Source organism: Rhinatrema bivittatum, chromosome 9, assembly GCF_901001135.1.
Source record: "Rhinatrema bivittatum chromosome 9, aRhiBiv1.1, whole genome shotgun sequence".
Taxonomy (NCBI): Eukaryota; Metazoa; Chordata; class Amphibia; order Gymnophiona; family Rhinatrematidae; genus Rhinatrema; species Rhinatrema bivittatum.
Genome location: NC_042623.1, coordinates 170,217,288 through 170,239,562, shown reverse-complemented (window position 1 = coordinate 170,239,562; position 22,275 = coordinate 170,217,288). Strand labels below are relative to the sequence as shown.

Below are 22,275 nucleotides of genomic sequence, written 5' to 3'. Positions count from 1 at the left end.
AAACCACAATCCAGACATTGTGAACCAATTGATATTGAGATTCTCTGCAAAGTACCTCCCAAATCCAATATTCCCCTCCATCCGTAAAGGAAAGAAGAAAAAAACTTTTGAACCCCACCACCCATGGACCAGAAACACAGCCCAAGAGTGGAAATCCTTACCCCTCCCCCAATGTAACACAGGAACCCTATGAAGGGTTGGAGATCACAAAGGTGTAACCATGTGCGCAGCTACCACCCCGCCAGCTACTGAAAAACCACTGTAGACACATTAGAGCAAATCCTGAAATTATACATCACAGAACGCAAATCAAACAACCGATGACCCAAGACATTCCGCCCCAGTAAATCCACAATTTATATTTATAGTTTTATATTATATATTGGAGGGACTGTGAAATGAGAAACAAAGAAAAAGAAAACCAGGAAGTTATGGCCAATGGAGCCACCAAAAAAACAAACTCCATCCTGTATACTGTACGTCCCTCCGGTGAATCTTGGGCAGTATCCGATAAAGGTATTCCAAGCATACCATGAATAGCAAGTTTGACCTATAGAACAATCAGAAAAAAACATCTGAGAGACTCTCCTCTGAAGCACACATCAAGGTGATGTTGGTGGGTCCGAGCTTGTGAGACTTTGCACAAAGGTGTTACTTCACTTCGCCATCGGAAGCTATTTTATCTGGCCTTGGTGAGAGATTCGTAGTCGTGCTGGGAACAGGAGTGCAAAATGGATCTTCTTGTTAACGAGGTCTGTACAGACGCCATTAAATGCTTTGCGAATCAGGGTCACCCGCGGTGAAAAGTCCTGAAATTCCAAAATTCTATGAGAGTCATAAAAAAAATTCTCTCGCCTTCCAGTAGTGCTGTAGGACCAGTTCCTTGTGAGCAAAGTGCAGGAATCAGGTCAATATCACTTGCGGTCTGTGCGTCATATCGCCGTCATTTTTTCGGCCCACCCGATGGGCACGTTCCATGAGGCCCCCGGATGGAGAAGCGAGTGAGGGAACAAAACTTAACAGCCAGGCCTCTAACAATCACGGCAATTCAAAGTCAGGTAGGGATTCAGGAATCCCCACGAAACGCAGGTTTATTACAGCATGAGCGGTTTTCAAGGTTGTCCACCTTGTCTTCACTGGCTTTCACTTGCTTCCCTAACGCAGCTACTCGGCATTCAAGCGCGCCAATATCATCTTCGGCGAGTCCAACGCACCCTTCAACCCACTCCACTCGGCCGTCAAAATCTACCAAGGAGGCTCTAACCACAGCGATTTGTTCGGAGATTTGGTGGAGGCGCATGTCCAGGGCTGTCACCACCGCATAGGAGATCTTGTCTTCCAGGGAGCCTTCCGCTTGCGATTCTGCTATCTTCGGTGAGGCGGCCATCTTGGGAGCTGGGGTTTTTAGTTTGTCCTTTTCTTTAAGTGCCGGTCGGGAAGCCATACGATGTCCACTGCATCGGTACTCCAGTGCTAGAGAGTTCCCAGGTGCAGTGCTGGTGAAGCGAGCTGAGAAAAACCCGGGGAAAGCACGATATGAAAGGATTTGGCTGGGGTGGTAGCCAGAGCTCTGATAGCTGCTGCCTATCAGGTCCACCACATCACGTGATCTCCTATTCTGCCGATCTTATAGATGCACCACTGGTCTTCCTTTCAATTCCAACTGGCTTTGATTGACGCTCAATTTATTCAGCTATATTCATAATTTAAACACAAATTAATACCAATTAATTATTTAAAATTTTCCTTAAAAAATGTTTTTTTTTCTTTTTTTATGATTGCTCTGTCCTTCAACAAGACATATCCAATCTTATAAAAAAACTCACCAATACCGCTGTCTTCAATCTCCTCATTGGATATCACCAAAATGTAACTTGTATCTCTTCGATACCACTAAATGCAAAAGAATAAATATCATCTTTCCATATATTAGATTCATCCAATGTTAATACCCATCCTTGTTTTTAATCAATTTAATATCTTTATCCGGGAGATCAATTTACTCCCCTCACTACTACCGGTCCCCTAATTTTATTCAACCCTCGCAACCTCTAGGTACTATCCGTATTGCCCACCCCGCATTATCAAATTAGCTCAAAAACCAGCCTACCATTTAAAATTATTTAAACAGTTGTACTGAACCCTCTCAAAGAACCCACCTGTGTGCTTCAATGCTACCTTCCATACGATGACGGTCAAACTTTTTAATTTACTTGACCGCTGACAGCGTCCTTCATGGACTTAACTACTTCATACGTCCGTTACAACTAATTCACGGAAATTGAATCTAGTAACAAAAAACATCTCTCAACTATTTGTAAGCGACCATCAGCAACCGTTAATCAATTACAAATGGTATCCTGTATTATATAATATCTACACCTTGAGTATTGCTTAACATTTTATCCATTTTTGCTGTTACAAACGTTTCTTGTATTAGACAAAGGAAAACGCCTGGTTCCTGCACCACTCAGTTGTCTGTAAACCGGTGTGATATGTAAAATCAAACATCGGGGTATAAAACCAAATAAATAAATATAAATATATAAATTAGTGTCTCCTCCCACCCCTCTGAACTAATCCCAGTCCTCCTGCTCCATGGCATCCTGTAAATGTCCCAGCTATCAGGGCCATGATACAAGCATACAACTTCCAGCAGCATCATGCATTGCCTTGAGAGTAAAGCTGATAGCATAAGTAATATTCCTACAGGAGCACAAGTAGCTTATGCTACCAGTGTTGCTCTCAAGGCAGTCGCCTTGAGAGCAACACTGGGAGCGGTATGCTTATACATCTTCCCTGGTGGCCAGGCCATTTACAGGATGCTATAGGAGAGAGAGGGTAGGGCGTTTGGCATGGGGGAGTGCCCAATCCAGAGAGGGCACTCATTAATTCTTCACTAGTCAATTGTCCAAGGGAAGAGGAGGTGGAGGGCCTGCAACTCCAATGCCTGTAGGTGGGTAGAGGAGCATATGGATCACAAGTTCAGCCTTCTTCTTTTTATTTATTTAAATTTACTTCCATCTTGTTCTGCTACACCAGTCTAGTCCCATTCAGGTGGGTTTTGCCCTCTACTAGCAGACGAAGGCACAGAACACTGTTTCCCTTACGTGGTGACATCTCCACTACTTAGGGATGGTGCAGCAGAGCAGGATTCCAGAATTTTCTAACTACAGCAGTTGATAGGAATTGATGGTGCAGCAGTTCAACAGTGGATCTGAGGATCAGACTTGGCACAGCCCACTGGTCCAAGGCCAGCAGTGCGAGCCCGTTTACATGCTCCCAGTCGGCAACCTGGTAGAGGTCAAGAGGGAGAGCAGGCACTTTAAAAAAAAAAAAAAAAAAAGAAAGAAAGAAAGCTGAGAAGATGACTTGCTGCTCCCTTTCTCTCTCACTCACCCCCCTCCTCATTTGCCTGCCTCTGTCTCCTTAAGGAAAAAAAAAGAGTAAACAAGCGGCGAAAGAACCTCTGATTGCCGTGCGCTGCAGGGCAACAGGTACGATCAGAAGCAGTAGAAGGCCAGCTGCAGGGACAGGAAGCGCCGCGATTAGTGCTTATCACTTCAGGGGTCTCTGGAGAAAGCCAGGTGCATGTGGGGTGCATCGCGCACAGCAGCTGAGAAGGGCCTGTTCTGCCTTGCCTGTGTCCGTATGGGGGGAAGTTCCAGGGTAGTATTCCTGGTCAGCTCTTGCAGTGCAGGCTTCCTCCTCGCCTCCTCTTGATGTGCAGCAGACAGCAACAGCAGTGGAGGGCAGTTAGAAGGTGCTCTGGTCCTGGCAGCCATTTTGTCAAAAGATCCTGTTCATGCCGGCCACCTCGAGATGGAATCAGGTACGGGGGGGGGGGGGGGAGCTGAGCTTTCTTCCACCCTTGTTCCTGTGAGTTTCACCTTAGGCCCATTGATGTTCTCAACCCCAGGGGAGCCAGGAGATTTCTCACCTGAATTTTTCAGATTTTTCCACCTGGCCTTCTGTGCCTTCAAAAGGCTGGGGGAAAGCCCTATCGCAGATTGTAGTAAGGCATCTGATTCCGTTCCTCCCACCTTGCCCTGCAGATCCCAGTTGAGTGAGTGTGGAGCGCCATTGAATCTCTGGGTTTTTGATGGGAGGATCCTGAGAGTTCAGAGGACCATTGGGACGAGGCCAGCGCTGTTTTCCTGGAAGCGGGAAAGGTTCCACCAGGACCGAAGGATAATTCGATTGTCCGCCTATTTCACAGGGATGAGATTAGCAGCTTAATCAAATAAGCTATGTCTTGTCTCTGCCTCGAGGAGGTGAAGACACAGGTAAAATCTGTATAGGACCCTATTATTAAAGGGGGTCCAGAAGTCCACTTAGAGCCTTTCCCCTGAGGTGGAAGAGATAATGCTGGCAGGAGTGGGAGTCCCCTGAGTCAACACTGAGGGGATGAAACTCTTCCTCAGGCCATGCTCCAGTTGTTTTTCCAAATGTTGCAATGGATGCCTTAGTCGCAGTAGTAACACTGCATACCACCATTCCGTTGGAAGGCCTTTAAAGGACGTCAGGATCACAAGATGGAGCCCCCATTGAAACACCTGTTCACTTCTTCTGCAGTGGCAGAGGGTCTGGTGTTAAATTCCCTGAAGGTCCAGGTGACAGCTATTTCTTGCTTCCGAGGGAAGTTGGGTGACGTATCTATAGCAGCTTACCCTGATGTTTCAAGGTTCCTTCATGGTGCTAAGAGATTGCAGTTTCTTTATCAGCCAATTGTTCCTCCATGGAACCTTAATCTGGTGTTGAAGGCCCTGTCAGGGCTTACTTTCATACCTTTAAAGTATGCGTCCCTGAAGGATCTCTCCCTGAAGGCAACTTTTTTGGTTGCTGTCTGTTTGGCTCGGCAAATTTTGGAACTTCAAGTGTTGTTTTGCCATGATTGTTTCCTAATCATTTCTATGGATGTGGTCACCTTTTGTCCAGTACTTTCCTTTCTCCCAAAGGTCAACTTTGCATTTCATATCAATCAGGCAGTGTCTCCCAGCTTTTTCGCAAGTCGTGTAAAAATGAATTCAGATGTCATCAGTGTTTGGATGTTCAGAGGCCCTTGATTAGATATCTGGAGGTAAATAATGCTTTTCGCAAGTCAGATAGACTTTTTGTAATTTTGGGGGGACTGCATAAGAGGGAAGCAGCCTCTAAGGCCATTCTGGCTCACTGGATTCCTGCTGCACTGCACCACCCCTAAGTAGTGGAGATGCTGTCATGTAAGGAAAACAGTGTTCTCTGCCTTCATCTGCTCATAGGGGGCACAACCCACCTGTATGGGACTGGACTGGTGTAGCAGGACTAATGGAAAGAAAATTAATAGATAAGAACATTTTTCCAGTCCACCTGTTCACAGTTCCAGGCAAATTATAAAAGAACAATCGATAGACAAATATAAAAAAAAATCTCTAACATATATTACAAAATATGTAAAACGGAGTAAAAATTAAATTAAAACAATACAAGCATTAAAATATATTTCTAAAAACAATAAAAAAGACAGCCAGGACATGTTTAAAACAGATTAGAGCATACTATATAAGTCCTAAAATTAAGTAATCATTTCCTGTGCTTGGACAATTCTGCCATATACGTGGGCAATTGCAATTTCTTTTTTTTTTTTGTAATTAAAGTTTTTTATTGAAAGCGTGCAAAATACATACATGTATAGCATGAACGAAGAAGCCATGAACAATAAAGGCATAGTATCCAAACAATATATATCGTTCAAGTAACAAACCAATGTGCAACAACTCTCCTATCTGCAATATCCCCTCCCACCCACCCCCCTCCCACCCTACCATCTATTGAGGACCAAGGAGGAAACCGTGTGTAAAGGGGCACAGGCATAGCTAATGGTTATGAAGAATGATAGGAGAGTGAAAAAGTCAAAGGCCCTTTTGCGCTTGCCAATCCCTATAAGGCTGCCACACCCTCCGGGATGAGGCCACCTCACTAGCCTTGAAGGAACCAACACTATCATGCAACAGACTGAGAGTCTGCAGGCGACCATGAATTTTCTCAAAAGCAATAGGGCCAGGCAATTTCCATTCCAAGGCGATCTGGCATTTAGCAGCTGAGATTATATAAGTAACCAGTTTTCCCTGAAGCGCTGGCAAGTCCCACGGCAGATTCAGTAACACCTGTTCAGGTGTGAGAACTAGCTCACTCCCCAATATCTCTCGAAGGAAGGAGGTCAAATCGGTCCAAAATTGTGTTACATAGGGGCAGGTCCACCACATATGGTAGAAAGTGCCATCGTCCCCACACCCCTTCCAGCATCGAATATCATAGGTAGATTTAAACTTGTGTAGCCTAGCAGGCGTATAATACCAGCGGAGTAAGATCTTGTACCTATTCTCCATCAACTGCGAGTAGGGGAGACCTTTTTTTGTGCAAGCAAAGATCTGATCCCATGTCTCATCTGACATGGATCGTGCCAAATCTCTCTCCCAGGCCTGCATATATGGAGGTTTAACTTTAGGATCCTTATTGAGATAATTGTAGACCTGCGAGATTGCTTTCCTCAAGGTATCTGCTTGGTCACACCAGGACTCAAACTGGGTTTTCCCCAGGGCTAGGTCACTCCCCACCCTCTCCGCCTGAAGGAAATGTCTAATTTGAAGATAGAGGAATACATCACCCGGGGGTAATCCATACCTCTCCTGCAAGGCAGTGAATGGAATAAGGCCCTCCAAACCCCATAACTGGCCCAAGCTTTTAATCCCTTTCGCATTCCAATTGCCAAAAGTGCTGGAGATCTGACCTGCAGGAAACTTAGAGTTCGTTTGAAAGCAATTGCAATTTCATATTGTCACACTGACAATAAGTTCGTTTCCAAACCTCAGCCATGACTAGTACAAATGACTTCTAGGATGATGTCATATTAATAAAAAAAACAGCTTAAAAGCATGAGCTTTCAGCTTCTTACAGAAGCTGAGTAAGAATATTTCATTTTTAACATCCTCGGGAAGTTCATTCCAGAGGCTTGGCCCCATGACATAAAATAGGCAGTCCCTGCATTCAGAGAGCCTCACTTGCTTAAATAATGGAACATCTGGCAGATGTTGGATAGCTCATCTGATTGCATGTGTTGATCGATATGCTTTTAAAATAGTATTAAAAAAGTGCCTATCCATTTAATCCGCTGTCTATTATCTAACCAGTGCAATTTAGCCAGTGTAAGCATTGTGTGTTCACATACTTTGATCTGTTGTTATTCTTACAGCAGCATTTTGAACAACTTGCAGGCTTTGCTTTCGCCTCAGGTAGTCCCAGATAGAATGAATTACAATAATCAATGGTAGATGTTACCATGGCATGCATCACTGTTCTCATATCTTTTTCTGATTATATAAGGCTTCAGTTGTCTAAGCACGCAAAACTTATGAAAACAATTTCTTACAACTCATTTAGTCTGTGGCTTAAAAAAACAGGTTAGTATCAATAAATAACCTCTTACATTCTGGACCTGCTTTGAAATTTTGAGATTTATCCTGTCAATAAGTAGAAATGGAAATGGCTCTCTAAGAATATCTAGAGAGAAACAATATCTGTTTTAATCATACTCAAAATGAGCCTATTCTCAGTTAACCAGTTTTTTACAACCAGTAATGAGAAGGAAACCTTACCAAGAGCATCATCCAGCAAATTACTTACCTGTCCAAAAACTGTATATCGTCAGCATAGATACAATAACCTACATCCAAACTGGCAAGTAGCTGACTTAAAGGAAACATATATAGGTTAAAAAGCGTCACTGAAAGTACAGACCCCCGGGGAACACCTGTAGACAAAGGTGCAGGATTAGACATAACCCCTCACATGGACACCTGCAGAAAGAGGTTATTTAAAAATGACTGAAACCATTGAAAAACAACTGAAGTGAGAGCTATCTCACTTAAACATAATCCAGCATGTTGAAAGCCACTGTGATGTCCAGTAGGACTAAAAAATAATCTATTGTGTTATCAAATCCTCAGAATGTTTTGATCAGCGACAGTAATAAGGTTTCAATTCATGAGCTGTGTGAAATCCAAATTGGAACATATCTAATAAATTATTTTCTTCGATGTACTCATTCAGCCATTTCAATACTTTATTCTCTAAAACTTTTGCAGTAAACTGAAGTATGGAGATAGGCTGGTAATTAGAGCAGTCAAGTGAATCAAGGTTAGCCTCTTTCAATATCGGACAAACAGGCAATTTTTTAAGCCATTTGTGGGGTTGGGTTATAAACTTTTAAGGCCTTAGGTATTTGGCCTTTATTTAATGTTAGATTGACTATATTGACTGAAAAATCGGCCCACATCTTCTCTCGTAACTTTAAAATGTGCATTAGAATTAAAAGATAGCAGCCAAAGTATCTTAGAGTGCAGCGACTGTCTCCACAACCTCTCTGAGACTTTGTGGAAATTGTCCCAAGTAGTATCAGTGATTGGTGAGGTAATGACATCAGGGGAAGCATGATCATGAAATACAGCAGTAAGCTTATTAACTTTATCATAAAAGAAATTAGCAAACTCATCCCATCTCTCATTAAAGTCTAACCTGGGGCCTTCTATAATTGGTGTGGTTAAAAACAATATAGAAAAGTTCACTAAGCCAATTGTGGATGCATTGTTGATACATTTAGAAAAATATTTCTTTTGTCTGATGGTCCATGGTGCTTTTATACTCATGAGGTGCAGAACAGTATAATAATTTGAATCAGTACTCTCTCTCCTCCAGCGCTTCTTAATAATCTCAATTTTTGTTTAAACAAAATCAACGCATTGCTACACCAGACAGCATTGATTTTACGTCTTGCTCTACCACTTTATTAGAACAATGACATTAAGCACTGAATTTAAAGCCCATGGCACTTATATGTTTATATTCATTGCATATAGCCACATAAGTTTAAAGTTATCTGGATAACTCGAAACCTAGCTGGCGATATTCAAAGATAGATGGTTTGGTTTAAAGTTATGCAGCGAAATTCAGCAGCGCATTTATCTCACTGAACATCCCTGCTAAATTATGTGGCTAACTTTAGCTGGATAAGTTCTCTACTTTTTTCGGCTTTTAAAATATTGGCTTCTAGGTGTTTAACTTTTAAATATGATCCCTTGAAGGATTTTGTGTGTTTGTTTGCAGCTCCTAAGAGACGAAGACCTGCTCGCTCAATTTTTGATGGCTTTCGGGATTTTCAGACAGAAACCAGTAAGTGTATCTGTGTATCATTACAGGTGCTTTTTTATGTAATGAGCTTAATAGACTGTATTAAAGAGCAGTGCATGGCTGTGGCTGAATGATTAGGTTGGGGTTCTGTTGAATTTGAAATAGTTGATACATGAAGGACCATGTACAATCCTTTACAAATCTCCTGAGAATGAAGAAAGAATGGGTTTCATTTTCAAACAAATTTTGAACTGCAATTACATATGCCTCTGAAAAATTGAAGAATTGCAATTTTACAATATTTTCAGTGACAGAAGAATGTTAAAAGTTATTTATTTTGTGATTGTGCTCAAACTTCTTTATTGAATATCTCAACATTGTAGCAGTTTAGAAGAGCCAATGTGGAAGTTTTAAGTGATTTTTTTTATTGCTCAAGAAGAGTGGTAGAAAAATCCCAAGCACCTAAAATATGGTGCTTGCCATTTGCCCAGGTCCAAAAGGAGCTGCCATGGCCCAGGCAGCACCTTGCCTACACAGAAAAGGAAGAGAGGGGAACAGAGGGGGAAGCGAGCTAAGAGCCTAGAGATACTGGAGGTGGAGAAAAAAAAATCAAAAAGAAACAAAAAAAAAAAAAATCACAATTTCTTAAGAACTAAAAACTCCAAAAAAATGAGACATAATATAAAAAGAAATCCAAAAGACAAAATAATTTAAAAAAAAAAAAGACAAATGAAAAGAGCAAAAGTTTACAAAGAGAAACTTTTTTTTTTTTGACTGGTGCCTAAGTTTTGTAGATATTTTCTTGTATAAAACTGAAATATGAACCCATGATTTCTTAGGATTTGGTTAGGTAGATCCAGAACCAGTGGATTATGTAGCTCTCCCAGCAGATGGAGACGGAGCAAAGCTGTCGTCATGGGGTGTGTGTGTGTGTATATATATATATATATATATATATATATATATATATATATAGATATATAGATATATATACACACCCTTGCACAGACATCAGCCCACCAGTATTCTCCATCTCCAGTGGATGGTGGACGTGCATCTACGTACTGGGGATTGCCTTAAATTTTTTTTTATAGAAGGAGAAAAGAAGAAAGGAGTTTATTGCCCTGCTCTCCTGTGGTGATACCATATGGTCGCTCCCTCAGTCGAGTTTCCTGATGTATTTTCTTGAAATTCTTCTCTCAGATGAATGCCTTGGTCCAGTAGCTTGTTTTTGGCTGGTGTGGACGTAGCTGTTTAAAAAAAAAGCTGAAAGGCAAGCGGGTGCAGGAAGTCAAGTGTGGTGGTGAATGTATAAGCTCTCTCCCCCCTGCAGCCAGAGACTGACTCTGTACTCAGCCAGGATGGGTTGAGCTCAGGTAAAGAGTAAAAAAAAATAAAATAAAAAGAGAGGAGTTGATTTTAGGGATTCCTCTCCTCTCCGGGCTCCATGCTTGCTACGTCAATCCGACATCCGTTCCCGCCTGCAGTGGAACTTGGGCAGCTTAGCTGGTTGAGCAGCCCTCTGGGCTAGGCCTCGCTCTCAGCCTTAGATTTTTTTGCCGTGTGGTAGGCCACGGTGGCATTTGCGTGCTTTTTCTCTGTGCATAAGGCTGCCCCTTCAGGTATGTCTGTTCACACTTGCACGCCCAGCTGTGCGTCTAGTTGTGCGTCTAGCGCATAAGGATGCCTACCTGGGTGCTCAGTTGCGCACATGAGGGCACCTAGTTAGATGCACAGTGTTAAACTTCAGGGTGTCTAGACGGGTGTTCAATTTGGGCCTCTATGTGAATTGGCGCCTACTTTTTGAGCGCCTAATATTTTGCAAGCACAGCTGGGTGCACACTTCTCAGACACCTGTTTAGAGCATACTGTTAAACTATGGTGCCGATAGCAAAGAAGCCTAAGCGTCTTATCTTTTGTGCTGCTTGCCATATTCAGACATCTCAACTTGGTGTTTCCTCTAACTTGTGTCAGCACTGTTTGGAGGCTCAGGGAGACTTGTCTCAATCTGATTTTGCTAAGCCCAGTCCTTCCCAGCATGATGTAGGAATGGAAAAATACCTGCCAGAGGTTTCTCCTGGAATTGGGACTCCCCTAACTGGTTCTTCAGTGGGGAAGGTAGATCAGTGCGCAGAGGATTGATGCCCCCTGGTTTTGGCTTTTCTTGGATGGAATTTTTTCAAGGGCTGCAGTCTTTTCTTTAGGCACAGTCATTGACTCTGGTCATTCTTAGCAATTCAGGATCGCAGGCTGTGGATTCCTGCCTGGTGCTACGGGTAAGCGTCGGAGTACGCCTAGACCTGCTGCAGGTCACACTGAAAGAGACCTGGATGGCACAGATGATGAAGCCAATCCTTTCTCCCTGGAAGATGGGGAAATTCCTTCGAGGCTAGAGCCATATAGAACTATGTTGCGTTTCTTTTATAGAGATGCGTTATTGGCTCTAATTTCCTAGGCATTGAAGATGCTGGGTGTACCGGGGGCTGATTCCATGTCTGAGCCAAAGAAAGATCCCATTTTGATTTCTTTGTGTAAAGCCTCATGTTTCTTCCCTGTTATGGAGGCTATTCAAGAATTGATTGATCTTGAATGGGGCACCCTGGAAGTTAATTTTAAAAGGAGCAAATCTTGGAAGGGCTGTATCCCCTGAATCCGGCTGTGAGAGAGCAATTGCATTTTCCAAAGGTAGATGCACTTGTGTGTGCTATCACCAAGCAGACAATTATCTCCGCAGAAGGGGCAACAGCATTGAAGGATGCACAAGATAGAAGAATTGAGGCCATCCTTCAGCAGGCCTTTGAAGCAATGGCAATGAATTTGCAGATAGCTTCTTTTGCTCCCTGCTGGCTTGCTATTATTTACCTCTCTCTCAGGTGGTCAATGAATCTGACGTGAATTCCAGAGCAGAAATGAAACCGGTGGCCATCTTTTTAGCGAATGCGAGCTGCAACTTGGTCTGCACTTCGGTCAGAGGGGTGGCTTTGGTAGTAACAGCCAGGCATCAGCTATGGCTCAGGAATGGGTCGGCTGATACTATTTCAAAGTCTAATCTTACAAAATTGCCCTTCAAGGGATCAATCTTCTTTGGTAGTGAGCTGGAAAAAATGACCAATAAGTGGGTGAGGCCCGGGTTCCTCAGTTACCAGAGGATAAGAAGCAGATGCTGCGCTCCTTCAGCATGAGAGGTCATGCCTGGGGTTTGACACTTTTGACCCTGAAGAGGAGCAGCTTCCCACAGGACTTGGCCTTTGGGTAGGTCTCAGTCCTTTTGTCCCAGGTAATCCAGAAGGGAGGCACAGACTCTGGTAGTGGGGCCCCCCTGAGCCTCTCGATGAAGGTGTGCCAATCTACCCACGAGAACAGTGGATAAGGGGGTTTGCCTCTCTCTCTTTTAGCAGAGGTGGGTCGATATCATATCAAACCAGTGGGTTCTGGAGGTGATAAGAGATGGTTACACTCTGAAGTTTCTCAGTGTTCCTCGGGGCACCTTCATGCTGTCTCCCTGCAACTCTCTGCAGAAGAGACAAACAGTGGAGTTTACGTTGTCAAGACTCGTCAGCCTGCTAGCTGTAGTTCTGGTGCCCAGGTCTCAAGAAAATAAGGGCCAATGTTCCATTCATTTCATTTTTCCCAAGAAGGATGGCTCCTTTCACCCCATCCTAGATCTCCAGGGAATCAACCATCATTTGTGGGTGTCTCATTTTCACATGGAAACCTTATGCTCAGTGATAATGGCAATACAGTCGAGGGAGTTTCTAACGTCCCTGGATTTGTCAGAGGTGTATCTTCATATTCCTATCCATCTGGAGCATCAGCAGTTTCTTTGTTTCGCTGTTTTGGGGCGACATTATCATTCTCGAGCGCTGCCTTTTGGGTTAGCCACCTCGCCCAGAGCATATTCCAAATGTATGTAGTGGTTGCAACAGTGTTGAGAGAGGATGGCATTCTGGTTCACCCATACTTAGACGGTTGGCTGATTCGTGCCAAGAGTCCTGAGGAGATCCTATGGGTCTCACAAAAGGTGATCTCCTTGCTACAGGAACTAGGATGGGTGGTGAACTTGGCCAAGACCAAACTACAGCCATCCCAGACATTGGAGTATCTCCGTGTTCGGTACTACACAAAGCAAGGCAGGGTGTTCCTGCCAGAGTGCCATATTTAGAAGCTGATGATGCAGGTATGACTATTGACAGAAACAATAGGCCCAACGGTGTGGTCTTATCTACAGGTGCTCGGTTTGATGGCGGCCACCATAGTGGTTCTCTGGGCAAGGGAACATATACGTCCTCTTCAGCACACTCTGCTGACTCAGAGTCCACAGTCTAAAGACTATTCGATACAACTTCACCTGCCGGTGGAGATCAGCATACAGCTGCAGTGGTGGTTGCAAGTAGACCATCTAAGGAAGGGGGGTTTCCCTACAATCACTGTACTGGCTAGTACTCACGACAGATGTGAGCCTCCTGGGTTGGGGAGCCCACTATTAGGAGTTCACAGCACAAAGGCACTGGGTTACAGAAGAGTCTCTCTGGAGCATCAATCGGCTGGAAGCCCAGGCTGACTGGTTGGATTGCTTACGGTTTGTCAACCGATTGCAGAATCGAGTAGTCCGGATTATGTCACACAATGCAACATCAGTTGGCAGGGAGGAACCAAGAACCAACAAGAGTTGCAGGACATAGCCTATCATATGGAATGGGTGGAAGTACATCTTCAAATCTCAGACTCGCACACTGCAGGAAAAGACAGTGTAAGAGCTGACTTACTCAGCAGACAGAGTCTGGATCTAGGAGAATGAGAATGATCAAAGGAGGCGTTTCAGCTAATAGTGGATCGCTGGGGCCTTTTATTTTTGGACCTACTAGCGACTGCTCACAATGTGAAAATTCCTTGCTTCTTCAGTCGCAGGAGAGATACAAAGTCTTTGGGCATCATTGCCCTCATGCTGGAATGGCCAGAGGACAAGCTGCTGTATGCCTTTCCCCATGTTATGCAGAATGTTTCGTAAGATCGAGAGTCACAGGGGGATAGTTCTCAGAAGACAGTAATGACTCAGAAGACTGTGTTATGCAGATTTGTGAAAGCTCCTAATGGATTGTCCCCTCTGGTTTCTGGCACACAGGGTTCTGCTACAGCAGGGACCTGTTCTTCATGAAGAACCAAATCAATTTTGTCTTACAGTATGGTCTTGAGAGGGCTCGATTTGCTGAAATGTGGATATTCTACTGCGGTGATTTCCACCTTGCTACGAGTGAGAAAGTTCTCCACTTCCTTAGCCTATATTTTATTTATTTTTATTTATTTTGAGTTTTTCTATACCGGCATTCGCGTTGAGAATCGCAACATGCCGGTTTACAATTAACAAAAGGTGAAGGAAGATAACAATTAATAAGAAACATTAACAGGTGCTTTACAAAGATTGCAGTTACAATAAAACAAGGGAATTACACAACTTGGAGCAGTGAAAAGGAGAGAGGAATTTACCAGGGAGAACAAATTTACCAATTAATGGTGTGAACAAATTTATGGAGTTTGCAGAGTTATTGAATTACCATGTTGAGGTACAGTTATTAATTACTCTCAAGAAAAATTCTGAGCATCAGTTAGTGGTGAATTAAGGTTCAAATAGGGTCTGGAAAGGCTTTCATAAATAACCACGTTTTCAGTCTTTTCCTAAACGTAGGAAGGCAGGGTTCCTGTCGCAGATCCGGTGGGATGGAGTTCCATAATGGGGGTCCTGCGGTGGAGAAAGCCCTGTCTCTGGAGGTTATATGTCGAGTGGTTTTGGAGTGTGGTACCTGTAGGGATTCTCTGTAGGACTCTGATGGGTCTGGAGGATGTATATTTTGTGAAAGGATTTGAAGGTTAAGCAGAGAGTATTGATGGATGGCTTTGTAGATGGTGGTGATGGCCTTGTATATGATTCTGTAGTGAATTGGCAGCCAATGTAGGTCTTTGAGGATTGGAGAAATGTGGTCTCTTCTCCTAGTGTTTGTTAATATTCTGGCTGCCGAGTTTTGAACCATCTGAAGGGGTTTAGTGTGAGATGACAGGAGACCTAATAGAATAGAGTTGTAATAATCTAATTTAGCGAAGATTATTGATTGCAGCACTGTTCTGTAGTCGTGAGTATGGAAAAGAGGTTTTATTCTTTTTAAGACATTGAGTTTATGAAAGCAATCCTTGGTAGTTTGATTTATGAATGATTTTAGGTTTAGCCTGTTATTAATGATAGCTCCTAGGTCTCTTACTTGTGAAGTTTGTAAATTGGCTGGTGGATTTGTGTAGATGTTACTGTTTTCAGGGGAAATTAGAAGGAGTTCGCATTTTGAAGAATTTAGTATTAGGTTTAAATTGGAGAGGAGGCCGTCGATTTCTCGAAGGCAATTTTCCCAGAATTCTAGAGTTTTTGTGCAAGATTCTTTGAGGGAGATGACGATCTGGACATCATCCGCGTATAGAAAGTGTTTAAGGTTCAGATTGGTTAACAGTTGGCAGAGGGAAAGCAGGTAAATGTTAAAGAGCGTGGGTGAGAGGGAAGAGCCCTGCGGAACTCCCAGAGAGGAGGGATAATGTTGAGATTCTTTGTTGTGTATTTTGACCTTGTAGCCTCTGTTCCCCAGGAATGATTTGAACCAGGACAGAGCCGTGCCTGTAATTCCAATGTTTGCTAACTGATTTAGTAGAATGGTGTGGTTAACCGTATCAAAAGTGGCTGAGAGGTCCAGGAGGATCAGTAAGTAAGCATGACCTTTATCGAGGCCCATGATGAGGTAATCTGTCTTGCAAGTGTTTGAGGCTTGGTGTGAAGATCGAGGGGTTCTTCCTAGTTCAGTTAAGATCCTGCTTTATATTGGAATTTTTACAGGCTGGATTGAGTAAATGGTTGATCCTTAATTCATTAAGGGGCGGATTTTAAGAGCCCTGCTCGCCGGTGCGCCTATTTTACATAGGCCTACTGGCGCGCGCAGAGCCCCGGGACTCGCGTAAGTCCCGGGGTTTTCCGAGGGGGGCGTGTCGGGGGCGTGTCGGGGGTGGGCCCGATCCGCGCGGCGTTTTCGGGGCGGGACGTAGCGTTTCGGGGGCGGGTCTGGGGGTGTGGTTATGGCCCGGGGTGGTCCAGGGGCGTGGCCGCGCCCTCCGGACCCGGCCCCAGGTTGCGTCCCGGCGCGCGGGGATTTACGTCTCCCTCCGGGAGGCGTAAATCCCCCGTCAAAGGTAAGGGGGGGGTTTAGACAGGGCCGGGAGGGGAAGGTGAGGGGAGGGCAAAAGAAAATTCCCTCCGAGGCCGCTCCGATTTCGGAGCGGCCTCGGAGGGAACGGAGGTAGGCTGCGCGGCTCGGCGCGTGCCGGCTATACAGAATCGGTAGCCTTGCGCGCGCCGATCCAGGATTTTAGCGGATACGCGCGGCTACGCGCGTATCTACTAAAATCCAGCGTACTTTTGTTGGCGCCTGATGCGCCAACAAAAGTACGCCAAATCGCGCTTTTTGAAAATCTACCCGTAAAGCTACAGGTGGTGGCTCTTGCCTGTTTCTGAGGTCAGGTGAATGGGTGGGTCCGTGTTGGCTCATCCGGATGTGGTCTATTTCTTGAAAGGAGTGAAGCAATTTTGTCCTCCTTTGCAGTTACAGGTGCCCTTGTGGAGTCTTATTCTAGCTTTGGATTTTTTAGAGGGCCCTACTTTTCGACTGATGTGTAACCTTTCCTTGAGGTTACTGATCACCAGAAAACAGCTTGAGGTTCCTTGAGGTTACTCACCAGAAAACAGCTCCATCTCATACACCCATCCAACCGTACCAAACACCACACAAGTGAGAGATCTAGGAGTTCAAATTGACAATCACCTAAACCTGAAAGCTAACATCAACAAAACCACCAGAGACTGCTTTTATAAGCTCCAAGTGCTGAAAAGAATACGACCCCTCTTCCACACACATGATTTCAGAACAATCCTACAATCAATCATTTTCGCAAAGCTGGATTATTGTAACACCATCATGCTTGGTCTCCCTTCATCACACACCAAACCATTACAAATGGTCCAAAACGCCTCCGCCCGTATACTCACCAATACCAGGAGAAGAGAACACATAACACCTATCTTGATGGACCTCCATTGGCTGCCCATCCATTTCAGAATAATCTACAAGGCCATTCTCACCATTTTCAAAAACATCCATCAATTAGCCCCAATAGATCTTCATATCCCCCTCCGATTACACCATTCCACAAGACCGACAAGAGACGCTTACAAAGGATCACTTCAAGTACCGCCAGCCAAGACTACCAGACACATCACGCTCAGAGATCGGGCATTCTCCACAGCCGGTCCAACATTATGGAACTCTATTCCTCCGGATCTTAGAATGGAACCCAACATCTCAACATTCAAGAAAAGACTCAAGACGTGGCTGTTCACGCAGGCCTTTCCTAACTCCAATTCCATCTAACTTCCTTCTTTCAACACGCTCCGCTAGCATTAGCGTTAATAGCCACCTCTTACAATGTTATTTATACTTATATATAACTATCTGACTTTCATTTCCCTTCTCATTCCAAGTTATTGTTTTCCTTGTTATTTGTAACTGCTTTTCTGCACTCTTGTTTAAATGGTAAAGTTTATTATAATTACACCCCTGTTTCTTGTGAACCAGCATGATGGGACCCCGTCTTGAATGTTGGTATATAAAAAAGTTAAATAAATAAATAAATAAAAATAAACTGATCTTAAAAAAAACAAAACAGTGTTTCTTGTGGCAATTTGTTCTGCACGTTGAGCATCCGAACTATAGGCCTTCCCTTGCTGGGAACTGTTTCTATGCATGATTCCAGGGGCGATAAAGCTGCATACTGTTCCTTCTTTTTTTGCCAAAAGTGGTCTCGGATTTTCACTTGAATCAGTTTATTTCCCTGCCATCTCTGGACAGGTCAAGAGATATGGAGGAACATCATCTGTTACAGTCCTTGGATGACAAGAGGCATATCTTGAGTTATTTATAGGTTTTTGAACCTCTCAGTAATGCAGACCAGATGGTTATACTCCATGGTGGGAGTAAACAGGGCGAGCTGGTGTCGCGGGCTACACTAGCCCCCATGGCCACGTATGTGGATGCTGAGCAGCCGTTGCCTAGTCAAGTTAGGGCTTATTCCACTAGGGCTCAGGCAGTGTCATGGGCAGAGGTTAGATTGTTTCATAAGAACATAAATTCCATACTGGGTCAGACGAAGGGTCCATCAAGCCCAGCATCCTGTTTCCAACGGAGGCTAAACCAGGCCACAAGAACCTGGCAAGTACCCAAACACTAAGAAGATCCCATGCCACTGATGCTAGTAATAGCAGAGGCCATTCCCTAAGTCAACTTGATTAATAGCAGTTAATGGACTTCTTCTCCAAGAACTTATCCAAATCTTTTTTTAAACCCAGCTACACTAACCGCACTAACCACATCCTCTGGCAACAAATTCCAGAGCTTAATTGTGCATTGAGTGAAAAATAATTTTCTCAGATTAATCTTAAATGTGCTACTTGCTAACTTCATGGAGGTGCCCCCTAATCCTTCTATTTTCTGAAAGTGTAAATAACCGATTCACATCTACTCGCTCAACACCTCTTATTATTTTAAAGACCTCTATAAATTTCCCCCTCAGCCGTCTCTTCTTTAAGCTGAACAGCCCTAACCTCTTCAGCCTTTCCTCATAGGGGAGTTGTTCCATCCCCTTTATCATTTTGGTTGCCCTTCTCTGTACCCGCTCCATCGCAACTATATCTTTTTTGAGATGCGGCGACCAGAATTGTACACAATATTTAAGGTGCAGTCTCACCATGGAGCGATACAGAGACATTATGACATTTTCTGTTTTGTTAACCATTCCCTTCTTAATAATTCCTAACAATGTTTGCTTTTTTGACTGCTGCAGCACACTGAGCTGACAATTTCAAAGTGTTATCCACTATGATGCCTAGATCTTTTTCCTGGGTGGTAGCTCCTAATATGGAAGCTAACATCGTGTAACTACAGCAAGGGTTATTTTTCCTTATATGCAACATCTTGCACTTGTCCACATTAAATTTCATCTGCCATTTGGATGCCCAATCTTCCAATCTTGCAAGGTCCTGCAGTGTAACACAATTCACTTGTGATTTAACTACTCAGAATAATTTTGTATCATCTGCAAATTTGATAACCTCACTTGTATTCCTTTCCAGATCATTTATAAATATATTGAAAAGCACCAGTCCAAGTACAGATACCTGAGGCACTCCACTGTTTACCCTTTTCCACTGAGAAAATTGACCATTTAATCCTACTCTCTGTTTCCTGTCTTTTAACCAGTTTGTAATTCACGAAAGGATATCGCTTCCTATCCCATGACTTTTTAGCTTTCTTAGAAGTGGCTCATCTACCGGTTCACCTTTATCCATGTGGTTATTAGCCTAGTGGTTAGAGCAGTGAGCTACGAACCAGGAGACCAGGGTTTGAGTCCCGCTGTTGCTTCTTGTGACCTTGGGCAAGTCACTTTACCCTCCATTGCCTCAGGTACAAACTTAGATTGTAAGCCCTCTGGAGATAGGGAAATATCTACAGTACCTAAATGTAAACCGATGTGATAACTCAGTCGGTATATAAAAATAAATAAATAAAATAAATAAATCCATTTTGACTGTGTTCCATGTCTTTCTATATGCTCCGTGATTTTGATCTTTAGAATAGTTTCCACTATTTTTCCTAGCACTGAAGTCAGGCTCACTGGTCTATAGTTTCCTGGATCACCCCGGAACCCTTTTTAAATATAGGTGTTGCATTGGCCACCCTCCAGTCTTCAGATACAATGGCTATTTAGGGTACCTTTCGGATTCTGGTCTCCAGACATCCTCTGCACAGGTACACCTCAGTGCCATTTCAGCATACCACCAGGGAGTAGGGGATGCCCTGATAACGGCTCAACTCCTTATGAGTCGGCTTATCATGGGCTTTCTACAACTTAAGCCTTCTCTACGATCAATGGTTACGGAACGGGACCTAAATGTAGTGCTCACAAGGCTCATGCGTTCCCCGTTTGAGCCTTTGCATTCCTATGACATTAAAAATTCTAACATGGAAAGTTCTTTTCCTCGTAGCCATTACATCTGCTAAAAGGGTCAGTGAGTTACAAGCCCCTGTTGCATACTCACCCTACACTAGGTTCCTCCGTGACAGTGGTCCTACGTACTCGCCCAAAATTCCTTCCTAAGGTGGACACAGTCTCTCCCCTTACTCATTCTAAAGTCTGCCCACTCTTTTCCCAAGGCTTCACTCTCACCAGGGCGAGAGGTTTTTGCAAACCTTGGACTGTAAGCGTGCACTTGCTTTCTATCTAGACCGCACTGCAGTCCATAGGAAATCCACCCAACACTTTTTCTTTTGACAAAAACAAGCTGGGAGTTGCAGTGGGCAAACAAACTCTCTCCAACTGGCTAGCAGACTGTATTGAATTCTGCTATGAGGAAGCAAGCCTTCCTGTCCTGGGGTGAGTGAAGGCACATTTTGTAAGGGCCATGACAACATCGGTAGTACACTATCATTCAGTACCAATTGCCAACATCTGCTGGGCTGTGACTTGGAGCTCTCCTCACACATTCGTAGCCCACTACTGCTTAGATAAGGAAGGCCATCAAGACTCTGCCTTTGGACAATCTGTCTTGAAAACTTTTTTTCCAGTATAATGCCCAACTCCTTCCACAACCACCTGCTGTGATTTCAGGCTGCCTCATTGCCAATAGCACCCCAATTATTGTGCCTGTCGCTCGAGTTGTCTGCTATTGGCCTGTTGTAATATGAGTCAGCCTGTAGCTTGCTAATCACCCATATGTGAGGGCTACCATCCTGCTTGTCCTGGGAGAAAGCAGAGTTGCTTACCTGTATCAGGTGTTCTCCCAGGACAGAGGATGTAGTCCTCACGAAACCCACCCGCCACCTCGCGGAGTTGGGTCTGCTTACATTTTGTTATTTTATTGTTCGCTCGCACTTTTTTGCTACAAACAAGACTGAAAGGAGACCCCTGTGGACACAGGGATCATGGCCCGTAATAGGGCTCCACCTAATGACGTCACCCATATGTGAGGTCTACATTCTGCTGCCTGGGAGAACACCTGTTACAGGTAAGCAACTCTGCTTTCTCCTTAGGAAAGTATGTTCTCTAAGTAGCAAACTTTTTTTTTTTTCAGTATATAGACCTGAGTTTTATCCAAATGGAGCATTTCAGGTGTTTCAACTCCTAAGAAATGGGTATTCATTTGCCTCTTGCTGTTAGTTTTCTTTGGTTGAACAGGAACTCTTGAAAGATTGTACAGATAGTTGCAAATATTAAAGAAAGTTTACATTGTCTGAGCTCTTCTGCAAGCCAAAAAAAGTAAAAATGTTTTGGAAAACTTGGGATGGATTTCTTCACACTTTATCCACACTTGTTTGTTCTCAGTTTTCTTTTGATTTTTAAATGATTTCTAAATCATTTAAAAAGTTTTTATAAAGCTCCTTTGATTGTCAAGTGCTATCAACAGTCCTGTACTAACAAGATTGCTTGTAGAGGTATTCCAGCTGTTCATCTCAGTGTGTTCACTGAGTAATTGTGATCCAGGTTTCTTCACAAGGGTATTGTTCTCTTATGGATCTGTTATAATGTAGTTGGGGAGAAAAATGGGTAAAATGTATTTGTGTTGTTTGTAATTTTATCTTGTATGTCACAATAAAGAGTTTAAAAAAAGAAAAGTACAATATCCCCTCTCCCCACCCCCATCAGATAACTGTTGTAAGTGAGCAACATGTGGAATGTTTATTTTTAAGAGGAGGCGTACAGTTTACAATAACTAGTATGTATAGCAGATGGCAGCCTTTAAAGAGTGCTCTAGAATGTATAAGTTGCACGGTCTGTAATTGGTTTCCTATCTAATGTTGACCCATTTCCTCCCCCCCCCCCCCCTCCCCTTGGGACTGTGCAGTCCGGCAGGAGCAGGAGCTGCGAAACGGAGGGGCAGTGGATAAGAAGCTCACTACACTCGCAGACCTCTTCAGGCCCCCCATCGACCTGATGCATAAAGGCAGTTTTGAAACGGTGGGTTGGAAAATGCCA

General features: G+C 43.7%; 1 protein-coding gene across 2 annotated transcripts in view; it reads left to right on the top strand.

Moving 5' to 3' along the window:
• UBXN7 (UBX domain protein 7) overlaps positions 1-22,275 on the top strand; it is a 255,626-nt gene that overhangs the window by 86,691 nt on the left and 146,660 nt on the right. For both annotated transcript variants that reach the window (XM_029617005.1, XM_029617006.1), the window contains 2 exons: positions 9,142-9,207; positions 22,145-22,257. In XM_029617005.1, the coding sequence (XP_029472865.1) occupies positions 9,142-9,207; positions 22,145-22,257 (179 nt within the window). The remainder of the gene's footprint in view (positions 1-9,141; positions 9,208-22,144; positions 22,258-22,275) is intronic.